At 36.9% G+C, this 18,697-nt stretch overlaps 2 protein-coding genes across 2 annotated transcripts; both read left to right on the top strand.

The window, feature by feature from the left end:
- The first annotated feature begins 1,738 nt into the window (after positions 1–1,738).
- LOC130722840 (uncharacterized) lies at positions 1,739–6,729 on the top strand. The gene is made up of 5 exons (XM_057573689.1): positions 1,739–3,187; positions 3,872–3,929; positions 4,028–4,111; positions 4,248–4,389; positions 6,080–6,729. Exons 1-5 carry the CDS (start codon positions 2,692–2,694, stop codon positions 6,458–6,460), a joined length of 1,161 nt encoding a protein of 386 aa, XP_057429672.1. The 5' UTR covers positions 1,739–2,691; the 3' UTR covers positions 6,461–6,729.
- A 4,765-nt stretch (positions 6,730–11,494) lies between these two features.
- Positions 11,495–13,939, top strand: LOC130721860 (putative F-box/LRR-repeat protein 23). Its single transcript, XM_057572443.1, has 2 exons — positions 11,495–11,956; positions 13,109–13,939. Exons 1-2 carry the CDS (start codon positions 11,613–11,615, stop codon positions 13,626–13,628), a joined length of 864 nt encoding a protein of 287 aa, XP_057428426.1. The 5' UTR covers positions 11,495–11,612; the 3' UTR covers positions 13,629–13,939.
- The last annotated feature ends 4,758 nt before the right edge of the window (positions 13,940–18,697 follow it).

Raw genomic sequence — 18,697 nt, 5'->3', positions numbered from 1 at the left:
AGGTTCTATTACCGCTTATATTTGTCGGCCAATGTGCTTATGAAGTTGATAAGAAAAAGATTATGGAGAAATTTGAACATGCGATCTGTATTTGTTTTGGAAAAGTGCTCCTTAATGCTCTCCAAATATTAAGGGCTACACCACTAATTGCGTGCCACTTAATGGTGTTTTAGGAAGTAAATTAAATCTTGCTCTTTTGACATGTTTTCTGCTTTTGTTCCTTGAATGCTAGCTTTCTCTCCTCACTTTTATGTGGGTACTGAATGGAGTATAACAATGTGGACTCCACAGAAATTATTAACCTATGCATTCTTTTCTCCGAGTTGATAGTTTTTTTTTTTTTCTTCTGTAGACATAGAAAGAACTTATGTGACTTTTAAGTTTTACCTATTTAGGTTTTTATTCCTGTAATTTTTTTAATTTGGATATGGGGTGAACCATATCCTAGATGTGCCAATAGAATTCAAGATAAATGAGTTTCACAATTTTTTCCTTTGTTTTATGAAAATAAATCCAATTAGTTAGACCAACAAAAAAAAAAACCATACTTGTCCCTGAATGATAATTCAAGTGATAAAAGTTGAGGGTGGAGATTGGAAGGTCCTAGAATCAATCCCTTAAGGGTGTAATTTATCTTTTCAATGTAAAAAAATAAAATTAAATCACATTCACACCACCAACCAACAAATAGAGATGAAAATATAACAAATTGTTCATAGGGGTAGGCCCAAAGCAAACTTGACCAAATCAATAAATAGACAGGTCAAGTACTTTTGAAAAATTCATTTAGTTAAAAAAATATTATAGGTCACTTAAAAAGTCTTATAAACCTATTTAAAAAATACTTAATATAATTTTTTTATATTCTTTTTTAAAATTATATTTCTGTTATAAAATTTTAAAACTATATATTTATCGCCTTATTTGTAGGTTTAAACATATTAGACTGTATGATCATTTAATATATATAATCTCAAGGAAGTATGACACAGTTTGTATCCGACAAATTATAGGTTCGAGCTCTTACTTGTTTCCTTAAGGTAAAGTAAATGTAAGCTTTTCGTTAAGTGGTGGTCGACTTTCCCTATAATCATCCTATTTATAAGTAGATTTACATAGTTCATTTTAGCTCGTTGTTGTTCGATAAATTTATTAACCTATTTACACAGGGTCAGTCCCGATATTTTGGAAGCCCTGAGCAAATAATTAAAATGGACCCCAAATAATTTTAACGTTCGAAAAAAGTAACATAAATAGTTATTAACGACTAGACCAGCTCAAGTCATTAATAACATCTTGAACATTAATTATTAGAACTAAATTTTATTTTAGGAGAAAGTTTAATGAGATTTTTTTTTGGGCCCCTTCTTTTTGGAGGCCCTGGGCTGTGAGCCTGCTTGCATAGAGTTAGGGCCGGCCCTGATTTACACATAAATTTGTTATTCAAGTAAAATGTCTTATAAAAGATACTTTTAAATAGATTATTAGATCTTAGACCTAGCAAGACTTTCAAAACAAAAGAACCATATTCACACCTAAAAAAAGTTGTATAATGAGGATCAAATCAGACAGAAGTCTTTAATTTTTAGGTCAATCATATGCAAAATCCGGTCCGGCCTAACCCGATGCTGTCCGGTTCAACCAAACATGTAACAGAATGGAAAAACATACACATGTCAATGAACAAGGAACATCCAATAAACATGTAACGGTGACAGCCGGTAAATCTAATCTCTCTGTCTCTCTCTCTCTCTTGGATTCTCTCACTTCATCAATCAACTACGATTTTACTTTCTTTTTTATTTATTATTTTTTTCAAAAAATATCTATAACTTCATTGTTGTTGTTGATGGTTTCTTAGTTCAACCCTCTCAGAAGACACCCTTTTACCCCGCATTTTCCATAGCTTTCTCTACTGTTTTCTGGGAAAATATGAACCAAGCATGAGAACTGCAAAGAATGTGTCAGCTTTATTTTTTTACTCCATGTGGGGCAGCTGAAAATTTTTGAGCTTTGATTTGTGACACATGCTTTTTCCCTTTTGAGGTTGCAGTGCAGAGGCTCTCTATCTCGTTTTCCACAATGCAGAATGGAATCTCAGAGTTTCGAGGCTCTGACTTTCTGTGAAGCTAGCTCGGTTTTGAAAACTTTCAGGAACATGAAACACAACCCTTTATTGGCTCCATTTTAAAGCCTCTAACTTTTTGGTCAAAAGGTGAGCCCATTTTTCTGACTCTTGATCGTGTCATGTTGGTAATAGCCAAATCCTATTATTTGATTCAGCTGGTTTTTCTGGGTTTTGAGCTGATTTAAAGTTCTGGGGTTTGAGAGGAATGAGGGTTTGAGTCTTCTAGTTACTATTGACTTTCAAAGTTGGGATTTTTAGTGTAGTTGGGTGATTTGAGAGTTTTAAGTGACACCCCAATACAACTTTCACATCAATTGGTGCATTTTGGAGCTAAAGTATTGAGATCTGTTTTGGGAAGTCAAGTCACTGTGTACTTGGTGTTTCCCAAAGTTTGAGATTGATTCTGGTTAGTGTGGTTTCTTTAGCCTCCAACTAGTGAAAAAAGGAATAAGGCTTTTAATGAATTTTATAGGCAGTTTGATGGATAATTAGAGCTTGAAGATTCCACTTGGTGAGATATTTAAGAGGTTGAGAAGTCAAAGGTGTAGTGTTTTTTCTTATCAATGTCTGGAGCTCCCAGATTGAGGTCTATGAATGTTGCTGATTCAGAGGCAAGGCCTGTGCTTGGACCAGCTGGAAACAAGACAGGGTCTTTGAGTTCAAGGAAATCAGCTTCAAAGCCATTGAGGAAGGTTGATAAATTGCTGGATGAGGCTGCATCAGCAGTCAAAGAGAAGAAACCCCATCAAGTGCTGTCTTCAGTTGTTTCCTCCTCTCCCAAGTCATATCCTGCTGCCAGGGTTTCTTCTCTGCTCAGCCGGCACGAGCAGTTACTACATTCTAATTTATCTCTCAATGCTTCATGTTCATCTGATGCCTCTACAGATTCATTTCATAGTCGAGCATCTACTGGAAGATTGACACGGTCCTATAGCCTAGGTACCCGAAGGAAACCGTATGTGTCGAAGCCGAGAAGTGTTGCTTCTGATGGGGTGTTAGAATCTCCCCCTGATGCTTCACAATCCAAGAAGAGGTGTGCCTGGGTCACTCCCAATACTGGTTTGTTCTTCTTCTTTGAATTTTCCTAAATTATTCAGGAAACATTAGTATGGATTGTGAAATAGCATGATGTGAATGTATTTATCAGTGATTATACTATGCTTAAGCCTTTGTCATATACTTCAGTTTCTTTTGGATGTTGAATTAGTCAGGAGAATGAGAGTACATTGTAGTTCATTCCAAGTTTGACTTGCATTATTAGATATTTTTACATGTTTTTGAGCTGATCTTGTCAATAATTTGATTCTCATTTTCAACATATAACATTCTTGAATATTTAGGGTTGCATTGACTATATATCTCATTGGGATAGCAGAGTATGTGTTTCCATATAAATTGTCAAATTAGCATGACCAGGGGGTGCTTTTGCTACAAATATTCGTGTATGCTATGGATTTCTCACACAAATATAATAAAATATGTTTTGGAATTGGATGCATACCTTTTTACATGGATTTTAATTGGTGTTTTTCCTTGTTGAAAAGAAAATTGGAAAATCTTAGTGTCTACATGATATGAACCTGATATGCTGATGAGTGTTGAGATAACTGCACAGGAGCCAGCTATAACTTTCCTTGAAATTCCTCCACTACACGTCTACACTTGTTGAGTTTTAAGTTCTGAATTATATATCTGGTATTTTTCAGTTTTGTTTTCTGACCAAGTTCACTTTTTTAATACCAGAACCATGTTATGCTACTTTCCACGATGAAGAATGGGGAGTTCCGGTACATGATGACAAGTATGTGTTACACTGAAATAATCTTTTTTGCTGGTTGTAAAAGGAATATTCATTCTCTATTTTAGTTGCCATGCTTGAACATTTTTAATCTCATGCAGGAAACTATTTGAGCTACTTGTACTTTCGATTGCTCTGGCTGAACTTAGTTGGCCAGTCATTCTAAGCAAAAGGCATAGTTTTAGGTATTCTTCTCTGTATAAACTCTTTAGTTCTTCTCTCTTACATAGTCTCAAATCTTTACTGACCAGCTACTTGATGACTTTATTCTCAGCTCTAGCCTATTATGTTTGCATCATTTTTTAATAAGGTTCTTTGCAGGGAAGCTTTTGCAGACTTTGATCCGGTTGCTGTGTCAAAGTTGAATGAGAAGAAGATGATGGCACCAGGAACAGTTGCGAGCTCCCTACTTTCTGAGCTTAAATTACGTGCTGTGATCGAGAATGCACGTCAAATATCAAAGGTAAGTTAATTTTCACTTGAATTATGCAACCGTCTAAATGTGCAAACTCTTGGGTTGTTCATCAAAATTGTTTATTACTTCCTGTTAGAATATAATATAAAACCATTAAAGTGGCCCTTACCCAACAGCTTAAGCTTTTGGGATTAAGTGGTTATTTGACATGGTATCAGAGCCTCTATGGCCGAGAGGTCTAGAGTTCGATCATTGCTCCCCTCACTTTCTAATTAAAAAGTGGAATTTAATTAAGCACATGGTAGGTGGGCCTGTGCAGTTATCCACGCTTCAAGCCCAAAGAGCTCTTGCGTGAGGGGGCGTGTCAGAATATAATATAAAACCATTAAAGTGGTCCTTACCCAACAGCTTAAGCTTTTGGGATTAAGTGGTTATTTGACACTTCCTGTACCCTTGGAGACAACCATGGGATTCAAGTTTTGCATTTTGCAGCATTTCACTGCCATGAGCCATCTCTAAATTATTTCTCCTGTTTTATGGGGCCCCTGGGGTACCTGCATGGTTATCCTGTTTGCTTTTGTTTGTTAGGATGGTCAAATACTTTATTCACTGCAAGAAGATAATAGCCTTTTTTTAAAACAAAATTGCTTCATTTTCTGCATTGATCTTTGGAAGAATTACCAAAACAGGAAATCAAGTCATAACTATTCCAATAGAGGGAAACGGAAAGCATTAACTGTCAATGTGAAACTGAATGATCCTTCTTACTGTGTCATATTTCACAAAATGTGCACCAACTGTTTATATGACTGGTGGTATTATATCTGCAAACTACTTTAAACTTTGGTGGTTTTATGAGAGTACATCTCTCTCTCTTAGCCATGATAAACATAAAATATCATTTTCTCCTTCCTATGTAAGTGGCTTTTCCCTTGTACCGCTGTACTTGTATTTGGCACAATAGTGGGGCCACTTGAACTTAAATGCAGTAACATTAGCAGTTTGTGCATAGTTTACAAAACTAATTACATGAGTAGAATCAATCATGTCTGTTTTGGAAATTGACACATTTTCTTCCCCTTTTTAAGAAAGATTTGAAGTTATTTTTCCTACCCATAGAACTTTGACTTGTTGAGATGTTTTGAGTTTTGCTCAATCAATCGGATGACTGTCTAAACCTTCCATTTATTGTTCTTGTCTCCCTGATGAACAATTGAATGACATACTGCTGCTGTTTATTGATAATTTGATCAGGTAGGTTAGGTAGCAAATATCAATAGGATGGTGGTCCTGATCTTTATTCAATTTGCATGACCCCATATGGAACAGAATATGATTTTAATCTTCTGTACAAAGTGAGCTTGTAGTATCTAATTTATAACAATGATGTGCTACTCAATTATTTGGATTCTTTATGCTGCCAGCTCGCTTTGGCTAAGCTTGTACGTCTCAACTCATGCAGTGCATGTTTGGAAAACCTTTTATAATTGACACTGAAGTCAGAATCAATTCTTGGGAGTAACTTATGAGAATAGCTTCTGGATTTCATAATTGATTCTGATGAAAGAGAAGCTTATCCAAACATGCTAGTGAACTTGAAGCTTTTTCCAAACATCAATCAGCACTAGAATGCCCTTTCTCACCTAGTAGCCATTATTGCAGATTGCAGAATTTACATTATTGCTATAGCTTTAATTATCATGGCAACTAACCTTTTGCAGGATTTTCCTGGTGCCAGGTCATAGATGAGTTTGGGTCTTTTGACAAGTACATTTGGAGTTTTGTGAACCATAAGCCAATAGTTAACAGGTTCCGCTATCCAAGACAGGTCCCTGTGAAAACTCCAAAGGCAGATGTCATCAGCAAAGACCTGGTGAGAAGAGGTTTCCGTGGCGTTGGCCCCACGGTGATATATTCTTTCATGCAGGTTGCTGGTTTCACCAATGACCATCTCATGAGCTGCTTCAGATTCCCGGAGTGTATTGCTGCAGCTGAAGGAAAGGAAGGGAATGGCATCATGGATAATATTAACTCTGAACAAAAGGAGGGTTGTGATAACATGATGGAATCCAATCTGTCTATTGCCATTGATGAATTGAGTTTCTCCTCTGAATCCTAGTTCAACAGTGTTGCTAGTGTACTTGTCTCTTAGCCTTGGATTAAGTGTGATGATGGAGGGGAATTTGTGTAAAAATCTCATGCATTATTCCCTAAACATGATGGATTCTTAGATTGTAGGTTACTAAAACCAGTTAACTGGGTATCCTTCTGCTGTACTAAGCTTCTGCATTACCAATTGGTGTACAATTTTTTGTACAGTTAAAAAGATTAGTGATTAGTATTTTCTTTGAAGCCAATGGCAGCTGGCAATAGATAACCATTCTAGTTCTTGTTTTGTGTCACCATCTCGTTACAGAAAATAAAAATGGTAAGTAGACACTCATAGTGGCGCCGATGTCCAAAATTACTAGTGTGATAAAAGAAGAGAACAGAGAAAAGTGATAGATATAACATATGATTTGCTAGGAAGATAGAAATAGTGTGAATGTGGGTAAAGATCAGAATTGTACAAAAAAAATATTATAGGTGCTTTTCTGGAGGTGCTTCCAGAGTTGAACATAAATCTTACTCAGCTATTTATTGTTAGAACATGAGGTTTGTGGACCATTCTGGTATAGAAAACTTAGAAACAGACAACAAAGGCCTAGACAACATTAATGACTCATAACAAAGATAGTTGCTTTACTCTGAGAACACGAATCTTTTAATATTATCATGCATGCTTAAAATTTCACTTGATTTCATCACATTAATATGGGTTTTGTAAATATTGATTGAATAAAAGGCATGTCTACAAAGTGTTAACATTACAAGAATGTGAATTTTAAGTGAATGAGGGTAATATTTGAATGATAGTGCCTCTTGTGATGAGTGACAGTGATAGAACACTGGACACTGGTTTTCCATGTCACAGTGGAGCAGGGTGCATGTTGAATGTTGATAAACATCTGCTGCGTTTGGTCTCCAGATCAGCAACAATTGTGGGGTATTACTTGATGTCTTAAAATGATAATTGTAACGTGTGGTCGCTCGTGACATGGAATAGTTGAGAGTTTTTTTTTTTTTTCTTAGTCTTGTTGTTTGATTTGGGTGATGATATGTAAACATCGAGGTTTGGAGCAGGCATTCAATAGACATACGCATTAGCGGGATTTTTAACCACCGTAAATATTAGTGACCTTTTTTAACCGTCACTAATGTGTATGTCTAAAGAATATCGGCTAATATTGTATGTCTATATAACATTTTCTGTTTGATTATTATATGATTATTTTGCTGGATACCAAAATTTGTAAAATAGAAATTAGATCCTGATTTTTTTTTCTTCAGAAATGAGAACGGAACCTCCCAAAATTTATTAACAGGCCTATTTATGGTAGAGGAAAACCGTGGTAACACCTGAAACACGGATTTACTCATGAAAGGAGCAAAAACAATATCTCAAATATCAAAACCAACAAAACTAAAGAACAAACTAAACGAGTCTAACACAAACAATACCCATTTTATGTGCCTAATCAAACCTTTTATAAGGCTAGGGAGATTCTCCTGATTGTTAAATAATAAGGTGGTTTCACTAGCACCACTACTCGTCAACACATCCGCCGTCTTGTTCCTCTCTATAAATGTGATAAATAGAATTATCCAGAATATCTAATAACTCTTTAAGTTGTTCCCAAAAGTCCCAAAGACACCAAACCTTACAAGAATGAGTCTGAATCCAACTAACAACAACATTACAACCACATTCAACGTCTATACCATCATATCTCAATTGCTTAGACACAAGCAAGCCTTTAAGAACCACGCGTAATTCAATTTTATTATTCGAGCAATTGCCAAAAGATTGCAAAAGCTAAAAATTAAGTTACCTCAATAATATGGATGTTGTGTCACCGAATGATAACTCAAGTGGTAAGAGTTAATGACATATGGGTTAGGGAGAGAAATGTTCATGATCAATCTTTAGAATGTGATTTATCTTTCCAATGTAAAAAAAATAATATAAATATTGTTCTAACTAAATTAATTATCGACCTCGAGGCAGGTAGTTAGTTGTATTTAATAGTTAAAAAAATTGAAGTTTTGCAGCTTTCTATAGGAAGAAGACTCATGAGCATATACTGTTTTTTATTTATAAAAAAACATAATTTTATTTCAATTTAAGTAGTTAAATTTATAACTAATATAATTGGTCATTACATGATTAAAATTGTTGTTTGGTATTGAAGAGCAAGAGATAGATTCAAAAGTTCAAAACCCACTGTATTAAGGGCACTGACAATCAATCATTGACATTAGGAAAATGAGTTTGGTCTCTTAACAAAACATTTTTAGGACATACGACTACGTGTTATCCAATTCTCTACCAACTATGTAAGACTTTCTGAGTAGATACAAAGGAGTGGGAGTAATGATATATACACACCTCATTTTTTAAACACTTCATTTCCACCTCTTTTTATTTCTATCTCTCTCATCTTATTATCTATCGCATCTCATATTTTCTCTCTCTTACTTTTTCTTTTCTTCCTATCTCTCTCACCATTCCACCTCTCCACCTCAAAAGAGAAGTGTGGATGAAACATTATCCGATACAAAGCCTAGAGGAGAGGCCGTCCACATAATTAAATTGGATTGTTTCACTTAACATGGCACACTAATTAGTAATTACAGGTTACCTGAATGATTAAATCACAAAAGTACTCGCTTCAAAAAAAAAATTCACAAAAGTACTCATGATACGACCGTTCAGAACACACCCTCCGGTCACTATTATAAGCTAAAGTTAGCTCTGTAGATTCATTCAATAAATGATGTATGTGATCATTAAAATGGTCACATACATTATTTATTGAATGAATCTAAAATACTAACTTTTACTTATTCCAGTTTAACATGTAATGTAATGTCAAGTTTGACAATTTCATACCAAATGTAATGGAGCATTTAATAATAAAATGGTTAGTTTTAAGATGTTGTGCAAGCAATATGAGGTAAACAACTGTTTCAAAAAAAAAAAAAGAGATAAACAACTACTTTAAATGTGAACACCTAATTTTGTCATATCCTAATAATATTAGTAAAAATTTAAAATAAATAAATAATAGTTAATACATCTAAAATATATAATGTTCAACACTCAAAATTTTAATAACACTAATTAAATTAATAAAATAATTCCGAAAATTGATAATAATAATTAAGTAAATAAATTTGAAAAATTAAAAATAATAATTAATTAATTACGAAAATAATAAATAAATACTGCAAATAATTAAAGATCTTCTACAAAAATAATTGGAGAATGATTTCAAGGAATAATTAGAATATGCGATTTAATTTAGGAAATGATGAATAAAATATAAGGTGAATCAGAGAGAGGTCAATTAGGGGCACCAAACCTTAGGCAGACAGTTATAAATAGATGAGATTATTGGTAGTAGAGGCAGGCTCAGAGGGGCAGAAAGGAAACAGTTGAGTGACATTTGTGAGTTGTGGTTATACATTTGAGTGTGAGAAAAGGATATTGAAGTGGAGGGAAAGTTCAATGAGTAAAAAGGTTTTGTGCTTCCACTAAGTAGGTACCCTTACCATCTTTATGTGTGTTTATACATGTGATCTTGAATTTGTGAATGATGTAACGGCATGATGATTTTCTTATGTGTATTTCATTGCCAAATTTCTTGAACTTCTTTGAGTTCTTTCCAATGTTTTTAATTTGAAATATCTCTAAATCACTAAAAGGGAAATAAATTTAGAAAATAAATTTGAATCGCAGAGGGAGTAACGCGAGATCGAACGCGAGCTGGAAAGAGAGTAACTGAGTTGTTTTCTCATTTTGGTCCCTCAAACAACATATGGATCTCATTTTTGCCCGGTCTTTATTTTTTTTTTCTGGCCTAACAATTAACTATGGGCCAGGCTGCTTAAGTGATTAAAAAAATGAGTGCCTTGCCTTATGTTTTTGCCCAGGTTGACCTTAAGAAAACCAGATTTTCTCTCTTTGGCCAAATTAAATTTTTTTTGGGCCCGAAGCCTGGGCAAGTGCCCAGGCAAGCCGGGCCCTAAGTCCTCCCCTGGCCGCCGCCAACAAGAATATGATTCGTGGTTCGAGGAGCTCAACTGAGAAGGAAGATGCTCTCAATCTTGCTTGAGATGAGAAAAAAAAGAATGAGAGACGAAGTGTCTCTTAATAATGCAAACAATAAGATCGCTAAGCTGGAAACGAGGATTGCATATGGAATAAAGGTGCATATATATGCATTCGCGTCCGTCAAACACGTAAGCAAGTTGTCTGAGCTCATGGTCAAACGAGACCAAAGTCCGCGAGTTTCCTAATCATGAGGATTAAAACCCAAAAATTCTCTAGTGAAGAACTCATGACAACTGAATTTCACTCATTTTAGAGGGAACAAAAATTAGTTAACACAAAAAGTGTATTCACTAATTTATTATTTGATATTAAATGCTAATATTAAATAAAGGCTTAATTGCAACTTTGGTCCCCGACGTTTACCAATGCCACGATTTTGGTCCCCCACCAAATTTAATTACATGGATGGTCCCTGACGTTGTAGGTCGTGTGCAACGTTAGTCCTACCGTTTATTTCTTAATGGAGGAGGCTTACGTGGACGTCCAGTTGGAGAGAGAAAGGAGGTATGAGGAGAGAGGGAAGCACGTGAGTATCACGTGACCCTTATCTGAACCCATTATACCCAAACCCCTGACCTCCCTGGAACGAAGAAGGTAACGCGATTTAGATCCCTGGGGTTTCAGATTTGGGTATAATGGGTTCATATAAGGTTCACGTGAGTTCACGTGATACTCACGTGCTTCCCTCTCTCCTCATACCTCATTTCTCTCTCCAACTGGACGTTCACGTAAGCCTCCTCCATTAAGAAATAAACGGTAGGACTAACGTTGCACGCAGCCTACAACGTCGGAGACCATCCATGTAATTAAATTAGGTGGGGGACCAAAATCGTGGCATTGATAAACGTCGGGGACCAAAGTTGTAATCATCGTGCTACCCACGAAACTCATTACATACAAGATAAGCTTTGTGGTTAGTTTCCAAAAAAAAAGACTTTGTGGTCTGTGGAAACCGTGTGGCTCTTTGAAGTTTGAACACGCTTTTGTTTTTCAGACATTCCAATTTCCTTTTTCATAAAAGGTTATACCCAGTGTCCACCGTTTTGTTTTCGTGATGGGGCGTTCCAGAGGAAGAAAGAACAAGAGCAAGAAGAAGAAGAAGAAGGAGAAAAAGCCTAACTGGCTTGAACTTCCATTAGACGTGACTGCAAAGATACTACACAACCTTGGTACCGTTGAAGTCGTGAAGACTGCATGTCATGTGTGTTCTCTATGGCGGAACATCTGCAAGGACCCTCTCATGTGGCGCACCATTGATATTCCGGCCAGCCCTGCAACTTCACGTTCTTGTTCGGTTAACGTATGTCGCTTTGCCGTTGACCAGAGTTGCGGTCTTCTCCAAGAAATCAATATTGAGCTTTTTGGCACTGATGTTCTGCTCAAATACATAGCTGATAGGTAATATATATATCCATCGATCATCATTTTATTTTTGTTTTCTCTAGCTCTTATGCTTCGTGATTGAGCTGGGAACAACTAGTATAGGCAGTTTCTACTTATATTTTCTATGGTCGTCGTGGAGAATGGAGATATTTATAATCTTTTGGTGGTGCTTAATTTTCAAAGTATCATATTATCTTGGGCATTAATTTTGGTAACAAATTATACACCGCAAAATTGCGCAATACAAAACATACCTTCCGCAATCATATTTGCGCAAAAATTCAAAATAAAGGATGATATAAGAATGTAAAGGGGTGGTACCAAAATTAATCCATGTTATCTTAGGTACACTTACAAATGAGGTGTTTTTTATTTTTAATAAAAAATGTAGAATAGAAAGAAAACACTCGAAACAATTGTGTAAGGTCGTTCAATTCCTATCATGCTTAAAGACCAGCAGAGATTTAATCTTAGATAGAAGCGCCAGGAAATATTCTTGAAAGAGTACCCACCAAATAAAATTTACTAGAGATAGGGATCTCCCTCATGTGTTTTTATTACACTCCTATTATAACATGATACTTAGGTTGAAAAATAACAAATCAATGGAAGTTAAATATTACGAATGTTAGTGGGTAAGGTTTTTTCTTAGGCAAAGACATCAACAATACATTTAGAATTGTACTCAATTGGTGTTGACATCCATAGTGCGTAAGAAAGAAAAGACATAGAGTAATGAGTCATAATACATTCATTTCATTTTCACTTTACCTTTTATCTATTTCTATTCTTTTTTAGTCACATCACTAATCATGTTCTTTCTTTTCTTTGTATCTCTTTCTTCTCTCTACACCATTCACACTTATTAAAGAGTATTAATCAAACTTAACTAAAGAAGACTAGGCGTGATATATAATGTACTTTGATAGGATAAGAATGAGAAATAAAGAAAAAAAATGTGTACGCCAGATGTGTATAAATAGTTGGGGTCTAGGTTTAGCCGTTTATGGATGGATTTAGTCCGCGAAAATCCCTCAAACTCAATCAATATCAACACCATGTCATGACCGTTTAGGTTTGGTTGATTTTGTTAAAAAAGAAAGTAGGTTTCTGAGTATACTGATTTATATATCATCTTATACTTTTAACTTCTTACAAATTTTACAGAGCAACTCACCTACGACGCCTACGCCTTTACAAATGTTGGGCAGTTTCAGAAAGAGAGTTGATTCAAGTCGTAAAGAAACTTTCTCTATTAGAGGAGATTGACCTTTCATTTTGCTACCTATCTAGACATGCACTTGAAGTTATTTGCCGATGTTGCCCTCATTTGAAAGTGTTGAAATTCAACAAGAAGAGAGCATATGAGTGTTTCAAGAATAATAATGTGGCATTTGCTATTGCAAAAACATTGCATGAGCTTCGTCATCTCCAGCTCCTGGGAAACTGTCTCACAAATGATGGCTTGCTTGCCATTCTTGATGGATGCCCTCACCTTGAATCACTTGACCTGCGAGCTTGTTCTAATGTTGATCTGAGTGGAGCTTTGGGGGAAAGGTGTCATAAACAGATAAAAAAATTGCTGCTTCCATATGAAGATCTAGATGATATTTACTGCAATGATATTGATGAGGATGGTGGTAACTATTATTATGATGATGAACGTGATCTTTGGGTGTCATTCTAAATGGCATGATTTATTATTATTTTTCTTGTTTGCTATGGAGATTTGGAGCTATGTAGACCGGGAATGGGAGATGTCCTTGTGTCGTATCCCGCAAGAATGCAATTCAGTGGCGGATCACATTGCGAAGGTCATTGCTAGAACCTTGAATCAGGAGTTTTGGGTAATTGATATTCCTTCCTTTGAGTTGAAAACCCATTTGCTTTGTGATGCGCTTTCTGTAGTGTAGTGTGTCTTTGTTTGTTAGTTTTCCGATGGAGAAAAAAATATGAATATTGTTTAATTTTTTAAGGTTTTGTTTTAATTTCCTCCGATTTCATAATTTGGGCATCAATCCATGATCCTTCACCATGATGGAATAGAGCCCTGTTTTGGAAGAGCATAAAAAACAAACAACAAAATATACATAATACATTTAGCAATTAGCAGAAACAGAAAGTTATGCAATAATATAATCTAACCCATTTAATTAGGAACTAACACAAACATTTTCAAAGTATTGATACTTGAATCTCGCAAATTCAGCTTTGTAATTTGTATGCAGTTTTAAGTTTCACCGATTTGCCCACAATAATTTTAGCACTATAGAAGCAAATTCAAACTAATCACTAATCAGCATAGAGAAAAGACTTAAGAGTAAAGGGAGCAGTCATCAAGTCCAGTCCAACTAGACATACTCTTATAATAGCTACAAATTCTTGAAGATCTTCTAACTTCCCATTTGAGAGGCTTGCAAATAGAATGATCAACTCGATCGGAAACATAAATGTTAGAACAATAATGCGAATACATATTAGAGTAGTGAGAATCGCATAAGATTTTATTCACACAGTTCAACCAAATTACCTACGTCTGCACCTATAGAGCAGATATATTTCCATTTATATTAGTATTCAGAAAACTCCAGGGTTACAATGTTTTTTTTTTGGCTTAAATAAGTTTTTCGTCCCTAACCTTTACGAAATGCTTGACTTTGGTCCCTCGCCGGAGTAAAGGTAGGTTTTAGTCCCTAACTTTTGTCAAAAGGTTTGGTTTTGGTCCCTCCGGAGCTCTGGGTCAACGCCGGAGCTCCGGTGGCCCATGTGGCATTGCCACATGGGATTAATGAGGCCAGGTGTTATTATTATTTATTTTTTTTAAAAGGAAATTAATTAGGGTTTCTGACTTTCTGGTCAATTCAGCCCTCTTCTTCTCGTCTTCATCTATGAAACCTCCACTACCAGCCCTTCTCTGACTTGCAGGAGCTTGAAATCATCAGATTCTATGTATATCCATATCCAACTATGAAGAAAGAAGAAAATAATTTAAACATTAAGACAACACGAACTATATAGTTGAAGACAACAACTTGGTGAACAACTTCAAGTATAACATAGAAACAAAATTTAAATGTCACCGGGAACAATCACATTTGCAGTAAGGGTGCTAAAAAACCCATTTACAAGAGGAAAAAGAAGAAACAGTACAGGATTCAACAAAACAAAAAACATCTCCCAGCCCAGTTGCAGAACACAACTGCCATCAGCAGGGTACACTGGAGCCAAACAGAGAACACCAGCAACATTCAGATCTTCGAATCCTAACTTTGTAGTGACCCAAGGTTTGGGTTGGGAAGAAACCCATAAATTTTTGGGTTATGGAGAAACCCAAAATCAAGACGAGACCGCACCACCATCACTGCATCACCATTGCAGGTCTGAATGTTGTTGCTCTTCCCTTTCTTCCTCTGAAATCGAACAAACAACCACACGCGAAGGGTTGGCTCGATCTACTCTCCAAAGCTTCCCTTCATCCTTCACTCGGTTGGCTCGATCTACTCTCCAAAGCTTCGAACTTTCGATTGTTCGATTTCAGCAGATCTGGCGTTTGGGAAAAGGGAATTAATGGCTAATTTGGTGGGGGTGAAGACTATGGTCATGAGGTTTTTTGCCGAGTAAACAGCCATTTTGGTCCTTGATTGTGTTCACTTATGACGGACTGGTCCTCATATTTTCAAAATGGTTGTTTTTCATCCCTGAATGTGTTGTCGTCGGTCAAGTTCGTCCTTGGTTGAGTTTTCCGTTAGTCCCTGAGACGGAAAATGTCAAATGTCACGTTTTTTACACGTAAGCGTCCTACGTGGCACGTTTTCATTTTCCCTCCCAAAAAATAATGTCAAATTCGTCCCTCATTGGTACCAAAATAGTCCATCAAGCTTCCGCACTCTCTCTCTCCCTCTTCCTTCTTCTTCTCCCTCATCCCATCCCAGAAAATAATGTCAAGTTCGTCCTTATTCCTCATCTTCAAATATATTCATCATTATGGAGTTCTTCATCTTCAACCATCTTCATCATCTTCTTCAACAAAATCCAGAAAAAACCCAAATAGATTGGTCATTGATGAAGAAGAACATACTAAAGTAAAAATCCTAAATTTACCCACTTTCAATCCTTCAATTCAACACCATCTCCATCCAACACTCCTCACCTCCAATCCACTTCTCCCTCCAATAATTCATGACAGTGTCATTCCCACTTCCCCTGCCACTAAACCACCAACTCACCAAGCAACAACCAACCTCACCGTCCTTGAGCCATCGACCACCACCATCGCTTCTTCCTCACAAGAAATTGGTCCCTGCCACATTAACCACAAATCCTCAACCAAGCCCTTCACCCAGCCACAAGATGATGAATAATCGAACCAGGATAAACCCCAACACCAACACTTGAATAAATCGAACCCAGAAGCCTCCGTCGATGCTGCCGTTCGACCCGGCCACTACCGTGAGTTCTCCACGCCTCGCCGCACCTTACCACTTCAAGCTCCGCCGTGAACCCAGAGAGAGGAGCCTTCGTCGGCGCACCAGATCTGACCACCGCGCCATGCGTCGTCGCTTTTCTTCGATGGATCTGTGATGTTGGATTTTTGATCGAGAAGGGGAAATAATTAGCTGGGTTATACAGTATGTGGGGGTGGGATTTACTATTTCATTCTATATGGGTAAGGCTGCTGCATAATCACTAAAGTGGTAGCCTTGTGGGTGGGTATTCATTATATTAAATCTGGTGTTGTATGGTGAAATTTTTGTGAGTTTGAGCTCAGATTCATCACTGAAATTGAGTTCTATAGAGAAGTTTTTGGTTTGTGAATTTTGATTACTTTCTTTATTTACGGGTTGGTGTTTGTGAACAAAGGGGCTTATTTTGATGGCACATGTTCATGTATTTAGGTGGAAGATGCGAGTGGTTGGTGCGGTGAAGATGATGAAAGATGAGGAGGATAAAGAAGATGAAGGATGATGAAGATGAACATAATGAAGAAGAAGAGCAGGAGGAAGAAGAAGCATAAACTAGGGATTAGTTTGACATTATTTTCTAGGAGGGAAAAAGAGAAGGTGCCACGTAGGACACTTGCGTGGAAAAAATTCTTGTCATTTGGACATTTCCGTCTAAGGGACCAACGGAAAATTGAACTGAGGACTAACTTGACCGACGGCAACACATTAAGGGATGAAAAAAGACCATTTTCAACAGCTGAGGACCACTTCGTCATAAGTGAACACAACCAAGGACCAGAATGGCTGTTTACTCGTTTTTTGCCTGAGATAATGGCGCTTGGGTAGCAGCACTGGTTTTGGAAGAGGGCACTAGTTAGTGGGTAGGGTTTTCAGTTTTTTGATATGGGAAAGACGAAGGGGATTTTACTTTTAGGGGTTTGGGTTATTTAGGGATTTTAATTTGGAGTTTGGGGTTATTGAAGGTAAAGTTATTTGAAGATGAATGATGAAGAGGTGGATAAATTTCTCAGATGAATGATGGAGTTTGAGGTTAGGTTAAATGAGTTATTAATTATTGAGTTAATTTTTTTTTTTAAATAATAACACATGGCCTCATTAATCCCATGTGGCATTGCCACATGGGCTACCGGAGCTCCGGCGTTGACCCAGAGCTCCGGAGGGACCAAAACCAAACCTTTTGACAAAGGTTAGGGACTAAAACCCACCTTTGCTCTGGCGAAGGACCAAAGCCAAGCATTTCGTAAAGGTTAGGGACGAAAAACTTATTTAAGCCTTTTTTTTTTTGAAATTGGGTTACAATGTTACAAGCATATATAGGGATACTAGTGATCCAGATTACAACAATACCCCTAAACTGTACCGCGGAGGGCTTCACCCCCCGCACCCCCAAGCAAACAATTGGGCCAAACGCAAGGGCAAGAGCCTTGCCCATTTGACATTATCCATGAGCCATACTCAACAATCTCCACATTTTCCAATATCAAATCCCTTTGAAGACAATCTTTGCGTTGACTTTTTCTTGTACACCCACTTGCAACTTATAGTTGTCTTTCCCTATGGCAGCTGAACAATATCTCATGTCTCATTATGTTTTAAGGACTTCATCTCCTCTGCCATAGCACCCATCCACTTATCTTTCTAGCTCCTAGCTAGCCATAGCCTCTCGAAGGTAGAAGGGTCTCCTAAACTGGTAAGAAGAGCATATGCAGCTAAGTCTTCAAACCCATGTCTCACTGGAGGCGTAATACAACTCCGTGTCACGCACAAATGTATAGCCTTTTACTCCACTTGAATCATGTACTCCACATGAATTTGAGTCTGGTTCATCCTGATGTTGAGGTACAATCCACTTTGGACTGTTTCAATATCGACTCAATGTCCACCTGAATCTTGTCTTGACTGAAATTTTCTACCTCGGTATCTGGCACAACTGTCACATTGGACTGTTTCAATATCGACTGCTCATTAAATACAACATCTCTGCTAGCAACCACCTTCCTCTTAACCGGATCCCACAAATTATACCCCTTCACACCTTTATTGTACCCAATAAAGATGCATTGTTTTGACTGGGGTCAAGTTTATACCGATCTTCACTAAAAATATACATGTGTTGGACACCAAAAAATCCTCAAGTTACTTAGATCAATGGGTTACATGTTCACACCTCCTTTGCAACTTTGTCATCCAATGAAGCCCGCGGTGATTTGTTGACTAGATAGCCTGTCATATTGAGTGTTGCTGCCCATAAACCTTTTGAAAAACTAACATTCAACCGTGGCGAGTTTATTTA

The sequence above is a fragment of the Lotus japonicus genome, chromosome 6 (assembly GCF_012489685.1).
Source record: "Lotus japonicus ecotype B-129 chromosome 6, LjGifu_v1.2".
In the NCBI taxonomy this organism is placed as follows: Eukaryota; Viridiplantae; Streptophyta; class Magnoliopsida; order Fabales; family Fabaceae; genus Lotus; species Lotus japonicus.
The sequence above is the reverse complement of the archived record's forward strand: the minus strand, read 5'-3'. Positions and strand labels throughout refer to the sequence as shown.